Source organism: Doryrhamphus excisus, linkage group LG2, assembly GCF_037039965.1.
Source record: "Doryrhamphus excisus strain RoL-2023G ecotype Guam linkage group LG2, RoL_Dexc_Guam_v1.1, whole genome shotgun sequence".
NCBI lineage: Eukaryota > Metazoa > Chordata > Actinopteri > Syngnathiformes > Syngnathidae > Doryrhamphus > Doryrhamphus excisus.
Window position 1 is genome coordinate 28,453,432 of NC_136358.1, and position 25,486 is coordinate 28,478,917.

General features: G+C 39.1%; 3 protein-coding genes across 3 annotated transcripts; all 3 read left to right on the forward strand.

Annotated features, from left to right (window-relative positions):
- The first annotated feature begins 1,612 nt into the window (after window positions 1-1,612).
- On the forward strand, window positions 1,613-6,324 carry LOC131109424 (sodium-dependent neutral amino acid transporter B(0)AT2-like). Its single transcript, XM_058061395.2, has 12 exons — window positions 1,613-1,717; window positions 2,342-2,522; window positions 2,598-2,755; window positions 3,150-3,273; window positions 3,345-3,520; window positions 3,692-3,802; window positions 3,893-4,125; window positions 4,298-4,481; window positions 4,568-4,769; window positions 4,851-5,010; window positions 5,510-5,672; window positions 5,747-6,324. The coding sequence occupies exons 2-12, from the start codon at window positions 2,342-2,344 to the stop codon at window positions 5,993-5,995; spliced, it is 1,941 nt and encodes a 646-aa protein (XP_057917378.2). The 5' UTR covers window positions 1,613-1,717; the 3' UTR covers window positions 5,996-6,324.
- A 407-nt stretch (window positions 6,325-6,731) lies between these two features.
- Window positions 6,732-9,895, forward strand: LOC144898120 (uncharacterized). The gene is made up of 4 exons (XM_078789075.1): window positions 6,732-7,162; window positions 7,280-7,463; window positions 7,528-7,677; window positions 8,545-9,895. Exons 2-4 carry the CDS (start codon window positions 7,301-7,303, stop codon window positions 8,775-8,777), a joined length of 546 nt encoding a protein of 181 aa, XP_078645201.1. The 5' UTR covers window positions 6,732-7,162; window positions 7,280-7,300; the 3' UTR covers window positions 8,778-9,895.
- An 881-nt stretch (window positions 9,896-10,776) lies between these two features.
- LOC131109425 (vesicular glutamate transporter 1-like) lies at window positions 10,777-22,535 on the forward strand. Its single transcript, XM_058061400.2, has 13 exons — window positions 10,777-11,418; window positions 15,364-15,616; window positions 15,683-15,801; window positions 15,876-15,990; window positions 16,912-16,999; window positions 17,085-17,171; window positions 17,245-17,381; window positions 17,451-17,600; window positions 17,678-17,810; window positions 19,540-19,650; window positions 19,730-19,857; window positions 19,979-20,048; window positions 21,479-22,535. The coding sequence occupies exons 1-13, from the start codon at window positions 11,357-11,359 to the stop codon at window positions 21,751-21,753; spliced, it is 1,728 nt and encodes a 575-aa protein (XP_057917383.2). The 5' UTR covers window positions 10,777-11,356; the 3' UTR covers window positions 21,754-22,535.
- Window positions 22,536-25,486: the final 2,951 nt, after the last annotated feature.

Sequence of the window (25,486 nt, forward strand, 5' to 3'; positions counted from 1 at the left end):
GCCCTATGATTGGCTGGCCACCAGTCCAGGGTCTACCCCGCCTCTCGCTGCTTGGATAGGCTCCAGCAACCCCCGCGACCCTCGTGAGTACAATGAATATGAATAAAGAACAAAACTCATTTTGTGTCAATACCGAGAGGCACTCATTCATGGATTATGCAATATGCAATAAAAATGATCTGTATATTTTTTCTTCAGGCTAATAACTAGTCAAACCCACCAAGGGCATATTTTACAGCTATCTGTGACTATTTACTTTTTGTGATATTTCTTAATAGTTAGGAACAGAGCAAAGGTATGATTCAATTTAATTGTCATTTATTTGAAGTAAATTATTGTATTTGTACATTTATGTCTTTAATATCATTTTATTTTGGTGCCACTCGATGTACTGGTATACCCGTACCACATTTTGACACACTTTTGTAAAGCTGAAGACAAACACATGACAGTATTTACATGGTTAAAGTACTTGGATTGTACTGTACCTATTACATAACATTCTATGGCAATGATGTCACGGGTACTTCAGTATTTAAACCCCAAGGGGGGTAAATTCATGCCATTTATGGATTCTTCTGAAATGCTACATGCAGTAACCAGCACCCCCATTTCCAATTATTTGATTTTCTGCACTCAAGTGCATTTTTTTTTAAAGAAAACTGCAATTACAAATGGTAAAAGGTGTCACTTTTCACAACAAGCCTCCACTACTATCCACCAGTGGAAGTTATAGGCGGAGTTGTGAGAAGTGGCAGCAAGGAGAGGGAACACTTAACTGTTTTTAAAACTTTTTTTTCCAATTCTTTCTTCAGCCTGATTCAAGGTATTTATGACATTTAAATGCATGTGTTTAAATCCAAGCGCATTGACGATCCAGTGTGTTGTTGCAATTAATAGTACGTCCACACATCTTAGTGCGTTGTGTGACCGCTGGCATACGTGGCAGAGTGTTTGACGATACAGAGCTGTAATGTCAATGTGACCACAGAGAAAGGTACTGCCAATTGAAAGAAAATAGGCTTTCAACTTTAAAAAAAAATATATATAATTTGACTACCATTTCCTTATACAGGTTGTATTGATTTATGAGAACTTCCGTAAAGACAGCGTTTACCTTGTGTGGTATTCTACGGATACGCCAAAGTAATGTAAAAACTGAAGGAATGACGCTAAGTAAGAAAAAAATAAATATAAAAAAAATAATAATAAAAATACCGTAAGTTGTATAAACTATTTCCAATAGGGAGCTCGCAAGTATTCAAAACATTCCTTTACGTAGCTAAAACACTATTTAAATGTAGTATATTTTAAAGTAAAGTATATTTTGTGATGATTTGAATATAATAAGTATTTCAGTGATTTAATGATGTATATGTTTACCTGGTTACGTAGTAAGAGATTGGTGTTACCTTCCAGTACTCAGCGTGTTTTGGAGGTTTATTGTTTAAATTCGAACATTCTACTGTCACCAATTACTACAAATTTAATCCATAAATATTTAATACTTACTTTAATATGTGAAATATAATACATTTCCTCTACTCTGAGCTCGCTTCTGTTTGTGACGAAAGTGCTGTTGGCGTTCTTGGTGTGCTGCATCCAAACAATGACTCCATGAGGGGAGCGTGTGTCATTTGTAAAAAAAAAAAAAGGCAACTGGGTGAGGTTATGATATTTTGAAGTTAAAGAACGCGGGAGTTCCCACGCCCTTCTGGTAAATGGTCATCTTATTCGACTCGTATTGTTTCTACAGTTGTGTATTTATGCTGTCAGTATATTGCCGTAGCGGTAAGTCCACAGAAGACGACTTTTAGCTTGACTGTCTGAAACGGTAGCTGCACGTGCGCCTTCTTGTCAAAAGTCCTAACAGGAAACACGATTATATCGTCAATATTTTCAATTTTTTTGCTTCATTTTCGGTGTTATTTTTCCTTACACCATTGTCATCGTCACCTGAAAAGGTAAGTTTGGCACATGTCTGAACGTATTGGTTTGTACTCCAAGGCTTCCGGATTTAGCTGGCACGTTGTGGTTTAGCTTGATAAGGGATACTGGGAAATGGTTCACATTCCCATTGACTAATGTGCTTGTTATGTTTAGACACTGTTTTCTTAGCGTTGTATTAGGCTACTAACACATTGGAGTCAACTGGATAGGCTATAGCATACCCATGTTGTGGTGGGGACAAGCTGTATGGAGAATGGATGGATGGACACTACCGCCCACTCCACTCCACCGTCCGGCAAAGGGTTGACACAAATGAAGATGATGCTTAATTCCTTGAGTGAGTTGTTCCGTGATTAGCAGCCATCTTGTTCTGTCCTGTTTTGTTATACAGATGGAGAAGCAGCTCCCTGAAGCAGAGGCCAACCATCAAGATGATCATGACAGCACCTCTGAGCCTGCAGCGAGAGCTGGTTGGAACAGTAAAATCGAGTACTTTTTGGCACAGGTGGGATTCAGCGTCGGGCTTGGCAACGTCTGGAGGTTTCCGTATTATTGCCATCAGAACGGGGGCGGTGAGTAATCACTTGGTGTGTGTGTGGAATTGTATCCAATTGTCTATCAGACTGATTCTCATCTTGGATTCTCAGGGTCGTTTTTGTTGCTGTATGTGGTGTTGATGCTGGCCGTGGGCACTCCCTTGTTCTTTCTGGAGCTGGCAGCCGGTCAGGCTATCCGACAGGGAAGCATCGGAGTGTGGAAGTACATCTCTCCCAGGCTTGTAGGAATCGGCTACTCCAGCTGTGTGGTAAATTCCATTCATCCATTTTCTATGCCGCTAATCCTCATTAGAGTCGAAGGGGTATTGGAGCCTATCCCAGCTGACTTCAGGCGGGAGGCGGTGTACACTCTGGACTGGTTGCCAGCCAATCGCTGCGCACATATAGACAAACAGTCATTCATATATTCATACTCATACCTATGGGACGTGATGTTGGAACCGTGGTATAGTGATGGACAACAGTATAGTATAATTGATATTTTAAATATTTCATTTATTTACAATAATTCTGTCACAAATATCCAGGAAAAAAGTCCCACAGATACACTTAACACATTGTAGCAAGTCTGTCTTTTTAATGTAATTACACAATATGCAAATTTATTTATAATAATTCTGTCATATTGTGAAATATCCTCAGGTGTGCTTCTTTGTGGCTCTCTATTACAACGTCATCCTCGCATGGAGCCTCTTCTATCTTGGCAACTCTTTTCAGAGCCCTTTACCTTGGACAACGTGTCCGGAGCAGGGGAATAACGTGACAGGTAAATCCAATAATCACACAGTTCTGAAGATGGACTTAAATTTTAAACAAAATCAACACATTTTGTTACAGTTAAGGAATGTGAAGCGAGCTCCCCTACTTCGTATTTTTGGTACCGTAAAGCATTGGATATCACCGACTCCATCAACGAGACAGGGAGTTTCAACCCATATATCATTGGATGTCTTCTGGCGGCGTGGACCATTGTGTGCCTGGGAATGATCAGGGGCATCAAAAGCTCAGTCAAGGTAGATGCCTACATTTGCATAGTTAAGACACAATTACATTTAGTGGAGTTACTCCATTGGGTCCAGGTCATGGTTAGTAGTAATCTGTTTAGGAATCCTAATGATAATGAGTGAAAATATACTGTATTCTTGCTTCAATGTCAATTAACTACTCCTTTTAAAACCTTCCAGGTGATGTATTTTTCCTCCATCTTTCCCTACTTGGTGCTTTTCTGCTTCCTTGTGCAAGGATTTCTACTTGACGGTGCCTTGGAAGGTGTCACTCACATGTTCTACCCCAAGGTAATGGCAGACAAAATATTTACATGGATATTTATACGTAAGGTATAGTAAACATGACGCGCTTGTTGTTTTGTATCGCCTGATACAAAGCTGGAGATCTGGGCAGACATTCAGGTGTGGCGGCAGGCAGCCACACAGGTCTTCTTTGCTCTGGGCCTGGGCTTTGGGTCCATTATCGCCTACTCCTCCTACAATCCCAAGAACAACAACTGCCACCGTGATGCTTTCACTGTCTCCTTCATAAACTTCCTCACATCGGTGCTGGCGACGCTGGTGGTGTTTGCTGTGCTCGGCTTTCGTGCAGCTTCGGAATGTATAGCGAGGTACGGTATGTTTGAAATATTGATGTATTCGTCACAGATTCATCTCATTATGCTTTTTTTTTTAGTATTCTAACTTCCTCTTTCCTCTGTTTAACCCAGGAAGTAAACAAAATGGAAATTACAATTGGAGTTGAACATTTACCCTAATTTGTTTCTTTTTGTCATTTCTTAGCAACATGAAGTTGCTGTCTGAGCAGATCCAAATCGGTTCTGTGGACTTAAACATGATTCCAACATTCGACTACACTCAGCCCCGCTCTGTTAAACTCGAAGACTACAGGAGCTGGTTCAAACAAAATGGAAGCCATATCCCTGCCAATTTAACTGAGTGCAACCTAGAAAAGGAGATGCAGAAGGTGTTAAGTTGATATTAAAAGTGGATTTTCTGATTTGATTTCTTTGTCTTGCACACGTGGAATTTAAATGTTGTATTTGTGTTCAGGGTGTGGAGGGAACTGGCCTCGCTTTTATCGCCTTCACTGAGGCCATTTCTTTGTTGCCTGGCAGTCCTTTCTGGTCAGCCCTCTTCTTCCTCATGCTGCTCAACCTCGGCCTCAGCACCATGTTTGGCACGATGGAAGGCATCCTCGCCCCACTCACCGACCGCTTCAAGACTCTGGCAAACAACAAGACTAAACTCACAAGTAAACGCCGCTTTCTTTGTTTCTTTATCGTTGCCGACAGAACACAAATACCCAAACATTTCCTATTTGTACTTTTTCCAGTTTTTAGCTGCGTCATCGGGTTTCTGATTGGCCTTCTCTTCACTCAACGCTGCGGCAACTACTTTGTTATGATGTTTGATGATTACTCGGCCACCTTGCCTCTCATCATCGTGGTGGTGTTTGAGACCTTCAGTGTGTCTTGGCTGTATGGAGCCGACAGGTGAGGACTACGTATATCCGGCAGGGAAAATTGCTCTAGCTGGGATAGGCTCCAGCTGTCCTCGGGCGAGAGGCGGGGTACACCCTGGACTGGTGGCCAGCCAATCACAGGGCACATATAGACAAACAACCATTCACACTCACATTCATACCTATGGACAATTTGGAGTGGCCGATTAACCTAGCATGTTTTTGGGATGTGGGAGGAAACCGGAGTACCCGGAGAAAACCACAAACCAACTTTTTTGTCTTTTAAAAAGTCAAAAGAATTCACGGCATCAACAGATGTGACATTTTTCACATTTTTTTTTTTTTTTTTAAGAACCATAAATGCAACTGATAGACTGACATTAAAAAGGTTCTGCAACGCTACTCTATGTATCAGCAATGTGTACTCGAACACCACGTGATGCTCATATTGGGGATTTAGTGTTTTCATACCATAGAGGTGAGATGTTCTGCATCACTGATATGAATAATCCCTCACTTTGTTTATAAAGATTCCTGGATGACATCGAGGCAATGCTAGGCTGGCGCCCTAATGTGATCTACAAGTACCTGTGGAAGTATATTTGTCTGTTGGCCATGTTGGGACTCCTAGTGGCCACCAGCATTCGCATGTGCATGGAAGCACCAACTTACCTTGCGTGGACAGAAGAAACGGTATGACACATTACATATATTGAATCCGTCCTCCCTTAAAGTTATTTTTTCTTGCTCTGTTGATATTTATTCAGGCTTCTGAGACGAAGGTACCATACCCAGGCTGGGCTCTGGCTGTTTTAGCTTTGCTCATCATATTTGCCATGTTGCCCGTCCCTCTGGGCTTGATCTACACTCTTCTCCAGGACAGAATGAGGAGACTGTCTGGCGATGATAAGCCTGGTCAGTACAGTATCGTTAACACTGAGGGCAAGTGTGAAACCCCAATGACTGACACGTCAGAACTGAGCCAGTGCAACGCGTATGGAGATTCTTGCCAATGATGAACTTCTCAATCATTTTTTTTCTACATTTCTTGTTTAAAACAAAAAAAGTAATTTCAAAAGCCAATGAAGCAATATTCTAAATTGAATCTATTTACATTTTGTCATTATTATGCACAGCATATACTGTATGGCAGTCAATTGATTGTAAATACACTAGATCAGGTGTTTTCAAGGTGCGGCACAGTGAGCCTCCCCTCAGGGAACACAATTCACCCCTACTCGCCAAAGAAGTGCTATTCTGGATCATATAGTATTTTATGTTGGAACTAAAATCAATTCATTTTGCCTATAAACATACCTGAAGTTACCGTTTGTAAAAAAACAAACAAACCTGTTTTTCCTCATTTTTCTCAAGCTGCTGCGCCTGGAATAAGGGGTCATTGCCATAGTTTTATATCTTTGTTTTTGTGTCGCTGCAATATTCTGTTGTCATGTTGATAAACATGGTTGCTTCTGTTTTTAAGATCTTATTTCAATTTCTGGTCTTTACTGGGTTTTTTAAATGAGACTGTTGATGTCATGTACAGTTAGAAAAACAAAGTTTGTATACCGTCTGTAAAAATGTTTTGTCAAGGAACAGTAATTTAATTGCCCTGTGTAATGTTTTTTTTTTTGTAAATCAAGTTTCTTTTTATTAAAACCTAATTTCAGCACATTTTTGTAAAAACCTGAATATACTTCTATACTTCTGTCGTGTTTCTTTTGGCAAATGTCCTCGCCCTTTTTTGTGCTTTTGTTTTGTGTGTGTGCATCACTCTTCAAGGTCGTCCTCCATCTTTTCAGTGCTTTGCACACCTGTTTTGCATTTCCACTTTTTTTCAATGGTTAAATATCTGATACTCGTCAACAGTTTGTATCCCCTTAAGATTGTGCACACTGAAAGTGGAAGCCAGGGAGTGGTGCATTATTTTTAATACTGTATTAGCATAAAACCTTAGGGTGCGTGATGAACAGAAAGCGATGTGTTGTTCAACCGCTAAACTTGCATAGATGTCCTTTTCTTTACTCTCATATGGTTCTAGAGCGTGTGGAAGTAGAGTGACATGCAGAGTCCCTTGTGGAAAGACTGCGTTTGGGGAGCTCGGTTGTCTTGGATGCACGTTGTCTTGTGAAGAAGAATAAGGAGGCAGACAAGACTGGGAACGACACCTGCTTCTACTTCAGGTAAACACCATTTAAATTTTGTTGAAAATATGGCCTTCAGGTCTTTATCAAAATAGACCAGGTTGGTCCACCAGATGAGAAAACTAATATCCAATATGACACATTTTTCCTTTACAGTGCACTTGTGGTTATACCCTCATGACGGTCCGGTTCGCACTCTTCCTGATGCTTCTCTTTCCGCTGAGCAGCTCCCAGATCTCCCTGCACTCAAAGCGGGAGATCTACACCCATCAGGACCCGGCAGTAATCCCTGCTTCGGTTCGACTGAGAAACCAGGACAACAGCCATCTAAATGCAAAACGTGAGTACATATCAAGTCATAATTTCATTTTAGTTTGTCACGGATATTCTCTTAACCGCGACAGATGCCCGTGCAGACCAAGACCATGCCAAGGTGGGCATTTTTATTGCTGCAGCCGGTGTGATGTGCGCCCTGATGGCTGCTGTGTATTGTATCTACAACAACTTCTACAACAAGCAACCTTACCTGCACACCCAGCTTGACGACGGCACAGGTAGAGTGTCAGGTATACATTTTACCAATCAGTAGTATAAGATTATTTATTTGTCCCTCAGTGGGGAAATTTGCTTGGGTAAGAGAACAGAAATAAAAATACACAATATTCATTCATTTTCTACCGCTTTTCATTACAAGGGTCGCGGGGGGTGCTGGAGCCTATCCCAGCTGTCTTTGGGCGAGAGGCGGGGTACACCCTGGACTGGTGGCCAGCCAATCACAGGGCACATATAGACAAACAACCATTCACACTCACATTCATACCTATGGACAATTTGGAGTGGCCAATTAACCTAGCATGTTTTTGGAATGTGGGAGGAAACCCACGCATGCATGGGGAGAACACGCAAACTCCACACAGAGATGGTCGAGGTTGGAATTGAACCCTGGTCTCCTAGCTGCGAGGTCTGCGCGCTAACCACTCATCCGCCGTGCCGCCCAAAATACACTATATAAAAAATAAACAACCCAAGTATTAACAAATGTTTTACCCAGAGTTATATACATAAAATGCAAGAATACACCCAACGTCTGGATAATATACACTCCTGGTGAAACGTTTTAGAGCACCTCAACAATTTCTCTGGATAAAAAAAACTACATTTTAAAGTGTTTCCATTGTAAATTCCCCTTTTCTTGCTATTTTTGACACAATAAATTACTTTCTACAGTACAGTGCTGTTTAACTGATGTTCACCAGGGTATGTTACTTAATGATTTGGGTTACATGAGAAATTGCAAAGGAAAACATAGCGCCGTATGAGAGAGACAGAGGATGTTTACAGTTTATGTCAATAGTTTCCAACGAGGAAGAAACATTTGAAGATTAAATATGCTTCTATGAAATACTTTTTTTTTTCCCCAGAGCCAATGGGCCATCCATCAGTGCTTTTCCAAGCTTCCAGTGCGGTGGATGTGCAAAGAGCAAGCTTCGGTTCCCTTTCAGACACGCCATCCAGTATCTCTGTCGCACCCTGCCTCTCCCCTCCTCCTTCCGCCATGCCCTTTCCTCCCCTCTTTGCTTCCTCCTCCTCTTTCTCTTCCTCACGCTCCCTGAGGACCATATCAGCAAAAGACCTGCAGAGGAGTTTTATCTGAATGGAAAGTATACAGTAGCTGTTCTTTCAGTGTCTACATACCTTTTTCTCATTTTAAGCAACTTATACGATTCATCATAGCATTTTCAGAAACTAGTAATATATTTTTAAACTCATAACAGATCCTGGGGAAGTGGATATCTATAATATTGATGTTTGGGATACTGTCTACAAGCCTTTAAATGGTTCCTTTCCAAAAATTGGGATTCGTACTTGAAGTAGTACAGTCAGTAGACATGCAGTCATCCCTCGTGGTTCTTTATTTGACTGCAATAAATGAATTATCATGAAGTAGGATTTCCCATTTGTACATTAGAGCCCTCAAGACATGATGCAACACCCCTATAGTCAGTTATATTGTCCAATATAGTTGACATCATAGAAAATGAGACACCTTGGTGGCCGGTGTACTACAATCTAATCCTGTATACTACAGCTTTGGTGCAGTGAACTTTCACACACGAGCTGCTGTCAGCCACAACTCACGCCAGTCACTGGCGCACTCCACACTGCTAACTAAGTAGCTGATGTCACACCCCCGCACCTCTTAAATGTCGCAGATATCACATCTTCCGAATAGCTTATAGTTGTATTTTTGTTCCTTTAGCCACTTTTAGGATTGAAAATTAATTTAATTTTCATTTGGGCCAAGAATAGAAACAATTTGTTTTGAGTGAGGGTGCAATGTTTGAACCAGGGGACCATTGGAGTCTAAAAAAACAAACAAATATATGATACTTTTGCCAACATTTTCCTCATCCTGTATTTGTAGTGACCATTCTTACTCGTACTCTTGACCTATAGTTATCACATAATACCTATGAATGTGTCCAAGACGATTCCACATATGAACTATAGGCATTTGTTAAGTGATGTACTGTATAAAAACATGTGTAAACTAAATACATATATAAATGTCAGTGCAAACTACTCGTTTTCACTATATGTTTAGTAGCTGTGTTATATTGCATCACATTATGGTTATTATTGTTTGTGCAGCTCTCTTTGGATTAGAGTGCACAGGTGTACCTAATGTTGTGTCTGGGGAATGTCGGGGGGAGACAGGACATCATCTGCTGGAATGTTTTGTCCCTAAATAAGGTCAAGAGAAAACACAATAATGCAGTAATTTTGCCCAGGATAATACTGTAAGATACAGATTCCTGATAAAGAAAACAGTTGAAAAACTGCAATAATTTACATTTTGCACTGTTGGATCTTACAAAGGCTCTAAATAGAGCTTCAAAATGCAACACTAAAAAGAAAGGTGCCTTACACAACATGTTGAGGTCGCAGTTTGTTAAAGGGGACCTGTTATGCTCATTTACTGCCCTTTTGTATTGAATTGTGGACTCCCATAGAGCAGCTACACACAATAACCCGCACAGAAAGCTTTCTAGACCTTCGTTCATTCATTTTTGACCGCTTTTCCTCACAAGGGTTGTGGGGGATGCTAAAGCCTATCCCAGCAGTCTTCGGGCGAGAGGCGGGGTACACCCTGCACAGGGCAAACAACCATTCACACTCACATTCATACCTATGGACAATTTGGAGTGGCTAATTAACCTAGCATGTTTTTGGAATGTGGGAGGAAACTGGAGTACCCATGCACGGGGAGAACACACAAACTCCACACAGAGATGGCCGTGGGTGGAATTGAACTCGGGTCTCCTAGATGTGAGGCCTGTGTGCAAACCACTCGCCCACCGTGCACCCTAAAATGTAATATTCATTTTCTACCGCTTATCCTCACGAGGGTCGCGGGGGGTGCTGGAGCCTATCCCAGCAGTCTTCGGGCGAGAGGCGGGGTACACCCTGGACTGGTGGCCAGCCAATCACAGGGCACATATAGACAAACAACCATTCACACTCACATTTCATACAACAGTCTTATTATAGTTAAATTATTTGCAGGAAATGACCACATTGCTAGAAAGTGAATTTGATTGTAAAGGAGCCATGTTCTTTGTATCGTGACCACACCATCCAAGAACCCCTCCCTTTCCTGCTTTCTTCCTTCCAAGTAGCCGTCAGTCTAATATGCTTCCACGGTTTACTCCCTCCACATACGCCATGTGCTCCACGAATAGCAGGCGCTTAGTTCGCGTGGGGCTGCGTGGGAGGAAGTGACATGCTACCTGGCTGACAGATTCACTATACTCCCACTCGGAGAGATTAGTCAACCGGGGGCTGCGGTAATCTGGATTCAGGACCTCGGCCAGAGACAAACGCTCGGCCATGAATCCTGTCGAAAGTTGCCTCCCGCGGGCATCGAACTTCTGCGGACACCCGAGAATATAACAAAGTTTTTTCATCTTTATTTTTTTTACAACCTTTAAGGACTTAGAACCACAACAAAGTGAGATTTGATCATGTTATCATCGATTGCTTTCACTTTCCACCAAGCCAGCTGAAGGTTACCAGTGTCGATTCTTCTGGACTGAAATCAACTTTTCTCCTTTTTTTTTTTTTAATTTCATTTTCTTATTTTTCAAGTTTGAATGTTTTAGTTGGAGCTACGAGGCGCGTGCACCACAGGACTAAGCTGTCGGGAGCGCGCGCAGGCTGGACTAAGTCAGGATGGAGATCCGGCCGGATAGGTTTAAGGCTGTGGCTGCCACCACCCTGGGCAAAATATATGGGTATGTCATTTACACACACACACACAAATACACTATTATTACTGCCAAACATACTAAAAAGGAAAGTAAACTGGCATGCATTTTCATCACTTTGTTGTAATGCAATAACTAAACTATATGTATATTTAAAAATGCTTAAAATATAGACATAAAATAAACAATGTATTAGTATTTACTTTAAAAATGTAAAAATTAAAATTATTAAATATGATTAACATACTGTATAAATAAATGAGTCAAATAAAAAATATTAAATATTTTTTAAAAATCAAGAAAAAACATCCAAAAATATATATACATATAATAATTGCTGCACCTCCCCATGAGAACCGTATCATGACATGACATTGTATTGTTTGGAGAAGTGCACTGCATGAAAATGAGGTGTTTCTAATATTTTGGTTGCCCCATCTGGCCACATTAAGAGAGGCAGGTCTCGGGACGATGCCGTGCAGCTAGCATGAATACACATTTATAAACGTGCAATCAAAAGGAGCGTTAATATGTGTGTGAGGGCATATACCCGTACATGTGAAGTGGCAGTTGGCGCGACATTGAGCATCCCATGTCTGAAACGTTACAAACAGTACAGTAGGGAAAAAACCTATCTATACATCTAATGATGGAATATGGCAGTTGGGTGGGGTTGACCTTTGACCCCGTAGTCAAGTGAGAATAAGCATGAGTGTTGTCAATGATGTACATGCATCCCAGCCCGGGTATTGATGAAGTATCCTTTCTTTCTTTCCCCCACGGGATCTGATCTAGCATCTAAACACTTAAATCCTCTCCAGAAATAGCCTCCCTCCTTGCTCCAAGCTGTCGAGCCACGTAAATCCCTACAGGGCTGGATACACCTTGGATACCGCCTCTCTCTCCCTCTTCCATTGCTAGTTAAGGTTAGGGTGTAGACACCGCCCCACCCATTTGGATGGGCCGTCCGGGATTAGGCCAGCGGGCCTATAAAGTGACACTTCCTGCAAGGCACATGTGATCTCAGGTGCTGGATCGTGTTCCCAACCGCACGCTAGACTGGGATGAACGAATTCCCTTCCCATCCTTAAGTCGATGTATAGGCATCATGAGATGGAATAACGTGATGTGACACGGCTACTCCGATATTTTATAAAGTATAAATATCTTATATCATTCATTACATGAAATAGTTTATATTTAGGTCTAAAAATAAAAATTGCCTTAAGCTAAAAGGGCAGAAGTCCGTTAATGATATGTCCTGTATAAAATAATCAGTTTTTAATTACAACATATTAGCCTGAATCTGATATATGTACTGAATATCATTAATTAATATGTTTTGTGTGTCAGTTTTATCATCATTTTTTCATTATGTATTATAGAGTGAAGCATGATTTCAAGCTTTAAAGAAATATTGAATTGACAAAGTAATACAATTCATAAAAATAAACCATAGAAATATATATTTTACCATGTTGTATTATCAACATTGTAAAAAACTGTATACTGTATATACAGTACAATACTCATGTATTCAAATTTGATGTTAAATCAATTAAGGCAATAACAATACTTTTTTATTTTACATTTTATTCAGAGATATTGCTAAATATTGTATATTGTATCATTTATAAGCTGCCATAAAAAACAAGTAAATGTACTATAATGGCAAAAACAAACGCATATTTTGCATCATGATACTGTCAGCTTTTATATGTTTTGTCTAGTTTCTTTGTCGTTCAAATATGCTTCATTCTACTCATTTGGTCAATGATCACTTATGATGCATTCATTATTGATATCATAACATCATAACTGTATCTTTATAATCCTAAAACAGAGACTGTCCAAATGTTATATGTTCAGGCTTTTCTTGCTTTGCAAACAGCATACAGTATATTTATCCACCAACCGACGTCTTGACATTTTGTCCTTGGCCTTTTTGTGGAAAGAAATGGAATACACAAGGGGGGGGGGGGTACACGGCTTGATCTTACTGTAATGTCGTCAAGATTCCAGACAGATCAGTTTTCCGTGTTTGTGACGAGCGTCTTGACTTGTCCTCATCGGAGAGCATGCAGCAGAGGTGGGGGGGAGGGGGGGGGCGGTCAGGTAGCCTGGAAGGATTACCGTGGATTGTCTTTAATTCAGGCTCAAGCCATGAGAAGTCACAAAGGATACAGTGTGGAAATATCATTTTTAAGAAGATTTTCATGATGGGAGGCGTAGAAGGCGTATGCGTGTGAGTCGGGGGAGTTGATGGGGAGAAAAAAAAATGGCAGAGTGTGACGAGAAAGACAAAAATAGTTCAAGGGATCTCAAGATATGAATAATTCAAGCTTGAGAATCTATTAATACTTGATAAGCATCAATGATGGAAAGAATGCTGACTGACTTACTAAAAGAGATGTGTTTCATGTTGAATTGCCGTTATTTTCTCATCCACGCTAATTTAATTACATCTTTCATAACAATACCTTGGGCTGCACGGCGGTCAAGTGGTGAACACGCAGACCTCACAGTTAGGAGACCAGGGTTCAATTCCACCCTCGGCCATCTCTGTGTGGAGTTTGCATGTTCTCTCCGGGTACTCCGGTTTCCTCCCACATTCCAAAAACATGCTAGGTTAATTAGCCACTCCAAATTGTCCATAGGTATGAATGTGAGTGTGAATGGTTGTTTGTCTATATGTGCCCTGTGATTGGCTGGCCACCAGTCGCCTGAAGACAGTTCGCCCCCCGCGACCCTCGTGAGGAAAATGCGGTAGAAAATGAATGAATGAATGAGAAAAATACTTACTAAAATAAAATATTGAATTTTGTAGTGCAAAACATAATCATTTATTTTGTTAACTAGCGGAAAATTACTTGCGACTTATACTCCAATGCGACTTATGTATGTTTTTTTGTACCTAATTATGCATTTTTGGCCTTGTGCGACTTATACTCCGGAGCAACTTATGTATGTTTTTTTTTCTACTTAGTGATACAGTTTTGGCCTTGTGTGACTTATACTCCGGAGCAACTTATGTATGTTTTTTTCTACTTAATTATGCATTTCTGGCCTTGTCTGACTTATACTCCGGAGTGACTTATGTATGTTTTTTTTCTACCTAATGATGCATTTTTGGCCTTGTGTGACTTATACTCCGGAGCGACTTATGTATGTTTTTTTTCTACTTAATGATGCATTTTTGGCCTTGTGTGACTTATACTCCAGTGCGACTTATGTATGTTTTTTTCTACTTAATTATGCATTTTTGGCCGTGTGTGACTTATACTCCGGAGTGACTTATGTATGTTTTTTTCTACCTAATGATGCATTTTTGGCCTTGTGTGACTTATACTCCGGAGTGACTTATGTATGTTTTTTTCTACTTAATTATGCATTTTTGGCCTTGTGTGACTTATACTCCGGAGTGACTTATGTATGTTTTTTTCTACTTAATTATGCATTTTTGGCCTTGTGCGACTTATACTCCGGAGCGACTTATGTATGTTTTTTTCTACTTAATTATGCATTTTTGGCCTTGTGCGACTTATACTCCGTAGCGACTTATGTATGTTTTTTTGTACCTAATTATGCATTTTTGGCCTTGTGCGACTTATACTCCGGAGTGACTTATGTATGTTTTTTGTACCTAATTATGTATTTCTGGCCTTGTGCGACTTATACTCTGGAGCGACTTATGTATGTTTTTTTGTACCTAATTATGCATTTCTGGCCTTGTGCGACTTATACTCCGTAGTGACTTATGTATGTTTTTTTGTACCTAATTATGCATTTCTGGCCTTGTGCGACTTATACTCCGCAGCGACTTATGTATGTTTTTTTTGTACCTACTCGCAACACAATCCACAATGTAACCACATATCTCTGTTGTGTTCAAGGACCACCAAACAATGTGTGAAATCTCAACTCTTGACCAAAAAATCTTTGTAATCTATCCTCCCGAAACTTTCATCCCAGGGCTCTCGAGAAGAAGCAGGAGAATGGCGAGACCATCGAGCTGTCAGCCGAGGGTCGGCCGGAGCTGGTGGAGGAGAAGGAGTTGCCCATCGTGGACTGCACATGTTTCGGCCTGCCCCGCCGCTACATCATCGCCATCCTTTCCGGCATCGGCTTCTGCATATCCTTCGGCATCCGGTGCAACCTGGGCGTGGCCATCGTCAGCATGGTCAACAGCCACACTATCTTTCGGGACAACAAGGAGGTCATAGTGGTGAGTAGATGTTTTAGTGGTGAGTAGAAGTTATTTTTGAAGCGACTTACCCGACTGTCTGGACAGAAAGCTCAGTTTGACTGGGATCCGGAAACGGTGGGAATGATCCATGGCTCCTTCTTCTGGGGATACATCGTGACACAAATCCCAGGAGGGTTCATCTGTCAGAAGTTTGCTGCAAACAGGTTGGTGCCTAACTCATTTGGACTCCATTTTCTTCTCTTATACGTACTAATAATATCTACCTTCTTTCTTTTAGGGTGTTTGGCTTTGCTATAGTGGCCACTTCCTTCTTGAACATGCTCATCCCATCGGCAGCTCGCATGCACTTTGGTTGTGTCATCATTGTCAGGGTGCTTCAAGGCCTTGTGGAGGTGCTTCGCTCTTGTTCACACAAGATATACATGTTCATCTAGACAGTCATTTGGGTTTTTTTTTTTTAGCGGAATTTGTAGAATAATTGTGCATCACTGAAATCATGTACTGACCACGAGTCCCACTACATGAACCACTACACGATATGGTAATGGTTTAATTTCATTTGAACATGCATCAGATTACAATTGAATGCATCCCATAATCAGTTCCCAGTTCCACATGTCCAAAAGGAGTAGGAAGAAGCAAAGCTTATTAAATCCTACCCCTCCATCTGGTACTTTTACAATCACTAACTGTTACATTTGTTCACTTCCTGTTTTCCTAATATATATTTTTTATTTTAGAAATTGTTTATTAATTTTAATTTATTTTTTTATTTTTGTCCCATACCGAAGTACAAGGTGATATGACCATACATGTTTTTTTAATTTAATTTTTATTTTTTATTTTATTTTTGTCACATACTGGAGTACGAGGTGATATGACCATACATGTTTTTTTTTATTTTTAATTTTATTTTTTTTATTTTATTTTTGTCACGTACCGAAGTATGAGGTGATATGACCATATATGTTTTTTTAAAATTTTATTTTATTTATTTTCATTTTTTATTTTATTTTTGTCACATACTGAAGTATGAGGTGATATGACCATACATGTTTTTTTAATTTTATTTTAATTTTTAATTTTATTTTTGTCACGTACCGAAGTACAAGGTGATACGACCATACATGTTTTTTGAATTTTGAATTTTATTATTTTATTATTTTATTATTTATTTATTTTTTGCATCTAACATACTGAAACATCCATACACATGATTTCCAATATCGAATCACTGCTCTGTATTAAATATAAAATAATCTTCACGGCCTTTCTGTGTTTCTCCGTCTTGCTGAAGTATTCTCTTCCTACAGGGGGTGTCGTACCCAGCCTGTCATGGTATTTGGGCCAAATGGGCACCTCCCCTTGAAAGAAGTCGCTTGGCTACGACAGCCTTTTGTGGTGTGTTTTTTTTTTTTTTTACATTTTTTACATCCACTCGATGACTTATTTGTCCGGTGAACCTGTGATGCTTTCTTTGAAACAGGTTCTTATGCTGGTGCTGTGATCGCCATGCCGTTAGCTGGAATCCTGGTCCAGTACTCAGGATGGTCGTCGGTCTTCTACGTCTATGGTAGCTGCTGTTCGTCTACAGGGAAAACAAATCAACGCCCTTTTTGATACTACAGTTTTTTTTCTTCCTCCAGGAAGTTTTGGGGTCATGTGGTACTGCTTCTGGATCATGGTGTCTTACGAAAGCCCTGCGGCTCATCCCACCATCACTGAGGAGGAGAGGAAATACATCGAGGAGAGCATCGGGGAGTCAGCTCAACATTCAGTGTCGGTCCGTACGACCTCTTCATCCCCCCTTGGTGTCTTGTTATCAAGTCAATAAAGTTGAGTTGTTCTCCAGAAATTCAACACACCGTGGAGGGCCTTCTTCACATCCATGCCAGTCTACGCCATTATTGTGGCAAACTTCTGCAGGAGCTGGACCTTCTACTTGCTCCTCATCAGCCAGCCCGCCTACTTTGAGGAGGTGTTTGGCTTCGAGATTAGCAAGGTGAACCCGGGGAAAAACTCTTGATCGTCTGTCTCCTCCCGTGTCCACCTTCATCCAACTGTCTCCTGTTCCTGCAGGTGGGAATAGTCTCGGCTCTTCCCCACCTGGTCATGACCATTATTGTGCCAATTGGAGGCCAGCTTGCTGACTACCTGCGCTCCAACAACATCATGACCACCACCAACGTCAGGAAAATTATGAACTGTGGAGGTGAGTTCGTGATGATATGAAACACTAGCATTGTTATTAGGAGTAGGGCTGCAACTAATTACTAATTACTAATTACTAATGGTAATGGTTTTATTTCGTTAGAACATGCATCAGATTACAATTGAATGCATCCCATAATCAGTTCCCAGTTCCACATGTCCAAAAGGAGTAGGAAGAAGCAAAGCTTAATAAATCCTACCCCTCCATCTGGTACTTTTACAATCACTAACTGTTACATTTGTTCACTTCCTGCTTTCCTAATATATATATATTTTATTTTATATTTTTTTATTTTATTTATTATATTTATTTATAGTATAGATGGATGATGATAGATATATAGTATAGATGATAGACCGGATGGAGGAGTACATGTGGTACTTTTACAATCAGTAACTGTTACATTTGTTCACTTCCTGCTTTCCTAATATATATATTTTTTATTTTATAATTTTTGAGGATTTTAGATGATTGACCAGATGGAGGGGATGGAGGGGGACATCTGGTACTTTTACAATCAGTAACTGTTACATTTGTTCACTTCCTGCTTTCCTAATATATATATATTTTATTTTATATTTTTTTTATTTTATTTATTATATTTATTTATAGTATAGATGGATGATGATAGATATATAGTATAGATGATAGACCAGATGGAGGGGATGGAGGAGTACATGTGGTACTTTTACAATCAGTAACTGTTACATTTGTTCACTTCCTGCTTTCCTAATATATATATTTTTTATTTTATAATTTTTGAGGATTTTAGATGATTGACCAGATGGAGGGGATGGAGGGGGACATCTGGTACTTTTACAATCAGTAACTGTTACATTTGTTCACTTCCTGCTTTCCTAATATATATATATATATATATTTCATTTTATAATTTTTGATGATTTTAGATGATAGACCAGATGGAGGGGATGGAGGGCTACATCTGGTACTTTTACAATCAGCAACTGTTACATTTGTTCACTTCCTGCTTTCCTAATATATATATATATATTTCATTTTATAATTTTTGATGATTTTAGATGATAGACCAGATGGAGGGGATGGAGGGTTACATCTGGTACTTTTACAATCAGCAACTGTTACATTTGTTCACTTCCTGCTTTCCTAATATATATATTTTTTATTTTATTTTTTTCATAAATATTTATTTTATTTACTTTATTTATGCCACGTACCGAAGTACGAGGTGATATGAGCATCCAATGACATAATGGTTACCATAGTAACTGTCAATATAGTGATATATATATATATAGCACATCATGGCATCACATCATTATTTTAATCACTGATAAATCGGTTGATCAATTTTTTGATAAATTGATTCTGTTTACTTATATAAACTCCTTATTTTCTTTCATTTTCCCATCCCTCCATTCTCCACATGGTTTTTGTGGATATATTGCATGTGTTTTAATTTCCGGTCTTTAGTCCTTAGTGTACTTCTGCCCAGAAACGAGACTAAAATGAACTTTACTTTGCCGCATTGAAGAGAAGATGACTCACAACAAATCAGAAGCGTCGCCTCTTTCAATACGGGCTATTTTTGCACAAAGAAGAGAGGATCAATAGTGAAGTGAAATGGAGAGGTGTACACGGTGTACATGGTGTACACGGTGTACACGCACTTCACTGTGGAGCAAACTTGAGGTCACTGCTGAAAGACTTCCTCTTCTTCTTCTTCTTTTTCCTGTGTGCTCGATGTCAGGCTTTGGCATGGAGGCCACCTTGCTTCTGGTGGTGGGCTTCTCACACACAAAGGGCGTCGCCATCACCTTCTTGGTTCTTGCTGTGGGATTTTCTGGCTTTGCAATCTCAGGTGAAGCCATCTACACGACATCAATGATTTATTTCATCATTTTCCTCCACTGAAGATGTACATGTTCATCCTGTTTTAGGCTTCAATGTCAACCACTTGGACATTGCTCCAAGGTATGCCAGCATCCTCATGGGCATCTCCAATGGGGTGGGCACGCTGTCTGGTATGGTTTGCCCACTTATAGTTGGCGCTATGACAAAACATAAGGTGAGATGTGGAATGTAGTAGTTGGAATCATTTGTAATCCTCTTCAGTATTTCACTGAAGAGGTCTTTTCATCCTAGGATGCTTTTTCATCTCTTTTGTTTGTATGAACTTTTTCATGTAGACGCGTGAAGAGTGGCAAGGCGTGTTTCTCATCGCCTCCCTTGTACATTATGGAGGTGTTATCTTCTACGGTGAGTACGGTGTCTCACTAACGTGACTACACCATGGACGTTTCAGACACTCTTTTATCAGACTGTATGTCACTGTACAGCTGCTACAGCGGTATCCATTTGCCATCCACTGAACATGGGTCAACACACCGAATATTATACTATACTATACTATTATACTATACTGTACTATTATACTATACTATTATACTATACTATTATACTATACTATACTATTATACTATACTATTATACTATACTATTATACTATACTATACCATTATACCATTCTACTATTATACTATACTATGCTATACTATATTATACTACTATACTACTATACTATACTATACTATACTATTATACTGTACTATACTATACTATTATACTATACTATTATACTATACTATTCTAATATACTATTATACTATGCTATTATACTATTATACTATACTATGCTATACTACACTCTACACTATACTATATTATACTATTATGCTATTATACTATTGTACTACTATGCTATACTATACTACACTATACTATACTACACTACTATATTATACTATTATGCTATTATACTACTATACTATACTATTATACTATACTATTATACTATACTATTATACTATACTATTATACTATTATACTATACTATTATACTATACTATACTATACTATAATACTATTATACTATGCTATACTATAATACTATTATACTACTATACTATACTATTATACTGTACTATACTATACTATTATACTATACTATACTATACTATTATACTATGCTATTATACTATTATACTATACTATGCTATACTACACTATACTATATTATACTATTATGCTATTATACTATTATACTACTATGCTATACTATACTACACTATACTATACTACACTATACTATATTATACTATTATACTATACTATTATACTATACTATACTATTATACTATACTATTATACTATTATACTATACTATACTATAATACTATTATACTATGCTATACTATAATACTATTATACTATACTATACTATAATGCTATTATACTATACTATACTATACTATACTATACTATACTGTACTGTACTATACAGGTGCAGATGCACTGAAAAAGCAAAGCAAAATCAAGCATGGTTGGTAGTGTGGTGGTCTGGGGGCTGCACGAGTGCCGCAACTGTGGTTCATAGAGGGAATACTGGAATTTCAACACGTACTGTAACATGAGATCTGCTACTTCATTACTGCTTTAGATTGTCCTCTGAGAAGTATTTTAGCAGCCGGTCCAATCAAGCCCAAAACCTGAGCAGTAAATCTATACCTGCTTGACTATACGCTGACGTCTCTAAATCGTATCCAGGTTTGATTTCCATCGTGTCGTCCCTGGAGAAGATATATTTTAGTCGTTTTTTTGCAATGCTAACTGGGAAATGTTGCTCCCAGGCATCTTTGCATCCGGGGAGAAACAAGCCTGGGCTGAGCCGGAGCAGCTGAGCGATGAGAAATGCGGCATCTTGGATGAGGATGAGCTCGCCAATGAGACAGAGGAGCTGTACCGCACCAGCGGTGGCGCGGGCTACGGCGCCACCAACCAGGGGGCCGACCCCAACGGGGGCACGGGAGGAGGCTGGGTCTCGGACTGGGACAAAACGGAGGAATACGTGCAACCGGCCGGGAGCAACAATTACTTTTACAGCGGTGAGGAAGAGCTGACATAAAAAGGCGCCAGACTGGGAATGTTTACAGCAACTGGAGCAGCTTCACTTGGTGGCAGGAAGAACTTCTAACGTGGTTTGGATTTGACATGGAACCAAGGAACCAAGTCTGCCTGCATTATTACCACCATTATTATTATTGTTATTATCAATGAACCTCTTTGAGAGACTGCACGGTGGACAGTAGTCAGCTACGTTGTGTGTTTGTGTGTGGTTGCATCGTGAGTGTCTTAGGACAGCCTATCGAAAAGGCCTGTGTTTATTCTTTTATTTACTTTAGACACTTCTCATTGAAACAACCGGATTTGGATCTCATTTGAATACCTCTAGTAATATCAAAACATCAAAATCACACAGTTAGATGTTTCAATGAAAGGATTTCTCACTCTTTGCCCTCCATTTTCACAATTTGAAGACATCTTGTGCCAATAGCAATACACAGTCACTTACTCGCTGCGCATGTTTGATTCCATCATGCCAACTCCCGAACAAAATGTCTCAGTAAGCTCCATTGCTGGTTCTATGGTTATCATCACACTTCCGCTCTTTGCCATGCGTCCAGGATGTGTTGATGTCACGAAAAAAAAAAAAAAAAAGCCAAAGATGTCATGTACGACAATGGTTTGAACTCCAAGTTTCAAATCAAACATACAACCCAACACCCAGCAGCATTATGTCAATTTCCATATTAAATGTTCAATTTCATTTGTTCTGTATTGTAAACTGCAAATATAAATTCACAGTGTAATAAATCCTAGAAGTGATACGTACATCCTGTACATTAACTGCCATCGCACCCATCTTTCCTTTCTCAAATTTCCATTACTTCCTGCCTTTTCTTTCCTTGTAACCAGGATGCTGGTCCTTGGATGGTTTTATATTTCTCCCCAGTTCCCACACTCCAGACACCAATTGATTGCCAAGCTGATGAGCAAGAGCGTGGATACACAGGAGGCAGAATAGATTTTGATGGCACCACACATATATATATTAAAAAAGGGCTCAAAAACTCACCTTACTGTCCTGCATTGGAGTCTCAAATCGACAGGATTATCTTGCATCCATCTGGCAGGAGGAAGAGGATGGGGAAGGTGTGTGAGGTGATACCATATATATTTGAAATTAACATATTTACAGCCAAAAATGTCTCAAATTTAATTTAATCATAACAAACAATGCCAAAAATACTTTTTTCAACGTTGAAAAAATAATGGTGTACGATATAAGAAAAACTACACTATTTAAGGTCACCTACTGTTGCAGTTACTTCTTTTGGCCACTAGAGGCCAGCATACACCGTTTTATACTATCACAGTAAATTCTTTTTTCTTAATGAAAAGAAAAAAATCATTTCTTATTTGCATGGCGTTTTCCTTGGCAGTGAAAGACGCTATAATATATAAATACACAATTCAGTTTGTTTTTTATATAATTTTATATATATATATTTAACAACGGGAATACATTTGTACAAAACAAATTTCAAATATGTTTTAAAACACGACTTTGTGGTCATAAAATGAGATAAGAATTTACATAGTAAATTGAGAAACTTCCCTCTGTCTTGAAAGTAACTTGGTACGTTCCAAATGGCCCTCATTGACCTTTGACTTCTGCTTCTTCTGATTGGTCAGCCATACCAGGAAGTGCTGTTAAAGATTGTGCGATACCACTCATTTCGTTTACGATGCTACACTGAGTAAAATTGGTAGGCTTAGGATACCCATCCGATACTGATACTTTCAAAAATACTGATACTGCAAAATTACACAATGAGAAATCTATTCTATCATTTAGACGAAATCTTAATAATTTAGTTGCTTTCCAGTGTACTGTTAATGTTAACTCATAAAAATATCTATTATCGGAAGTGAATGATGAAGGACTACAAACGGAATCCCAAAGCATTTAAGTATAATTTTGCTCTATTTACATAAATCTTTAGCTGTATTTCAACATCAAAATATTCACTATTCCATATCGATATGATAAGTTGTAATTTTGTTACTGTTAAAATGGCTAATATGCCACTTTTCATGCCAGCTAACGGCTAATGCTAATGTATACTAGCTTAGTTTACTACAAGACTTGACCGTTTTCGCAATAAAACATTTTAATTGTTAGAGGGTCTTTTCCAGCTAAAACCTGTCAAAATTCCAGCCCCTGTTTGGACCTCAACGTGTGACATTTATTAAAGTTAAAGTGCTGAGTAATGTATATAGTTCAGGGTATGCTAACTTCTCTGGTGATAAAATCCATAATAGATGTGAATGTGGTCTTTTCCAGGAGGTCCATCCATCCATTCATCCATCCATCCATCCATCCATCAATCCATCTACTTTCTATGCCGATTATCCTGGTGGGGAAGTAAAGGCAGCAGAAGCAGTGAAAGGTATGAACAAAAATGTGTGGAAAAGACACGGTGAAGAGGTGCAGCATTAAAAGAGAAAATCCACTAATGCTGTTATGAAGGGCGACCACGCAGATGTTCTGCTGCCCTTAAGAGGGTGGATATTGAAGGATTCATGCACATCCTCTCAAATAAGAGTGCACTTTTATGTGAATGAATGCATTTTCTCCAACTTCCCTCTCCTGCATCCCTCGTCCTTCTCTCTTTGATGGCTTCTACGCATTAAGTATCCATTAGAGCACATTTCATACAGAAACTTACAACACCGCTGCCATTATATAAACAGTGTATACCCAATGGGTACTGTCATGTACTGCATTGTGTCTGACATTGAAACACCTTCAGAAATGCAGATGGTGTGAGTTAGTGTAAATACCATTATATGATTTTAGTTAGTATACATATAGCGATCCAGATTACATGTACAGTTGTTGATTGTTAATTGCTTAAGCGGTTAATTGGTTCCAGACCCAACCGTGATAAATGAGTTATCGGATTCAATGTTAATAAATTATTATTATTTTCCTAGTTAGAGCGTAGAAACCCTGTTTATGAAAAATCTAAATCCGGTTTTAACGTATTTTCAACTCTTAACACCGCTAATGACCTTTACACTCATATTATTCATTATTTACACCACATTGCGCAACTCTTACTTAAGATAGCTGCTAGCTAGCAGGGAAGCAGACTAACCAGTTAGCCTCGGATTTATTTCTTTTAAACTTAAGAAGCCAAAATCTTACCACTTCCACAAGGAACCGGAGGAGAAAACCCTCTTTATTAATTAATTACTGATTTTTATTAGCATTCATTATTTATATAATATATATAATATATTAATATATTATTTAATTTATTATATATATATATAATTATTTTTATTATTATTTTATTTATTATTTATATAATACTTATAGTTTATTAGTATTTTTTTTGTGCCCCCTGCCATTGAAGGGACCTTTCCCCTTTATTCAGCACCCCTGGCCAATAGCGCTCATCATAAATAAAGTGAAAAATGTATAATTAGTGCATAATGAATCCATATGATTGGTATCCATCCTGGCAGCATGAAACCCTGATGGGACCATCCCTAGTATAAAGTACTAGCTGTAAGTGTGAGCCGGGCAAAGATGAAAAGGAAGTCATACATGTATGATGGGGTGTTTTGATTGATGGAGTGGCTGAGCTAATGAGAGGACTAATGAGAATTATACGGTGCAGAGGCATCAGTAGAGAGAGACGGAAGAGAGACAGCATGCACTATGCTGGGTTACTGAAGAGGTGAAAGTGTGTGTGTGTGTGTGTGTGTGTGTGTGTGTGTGTGTG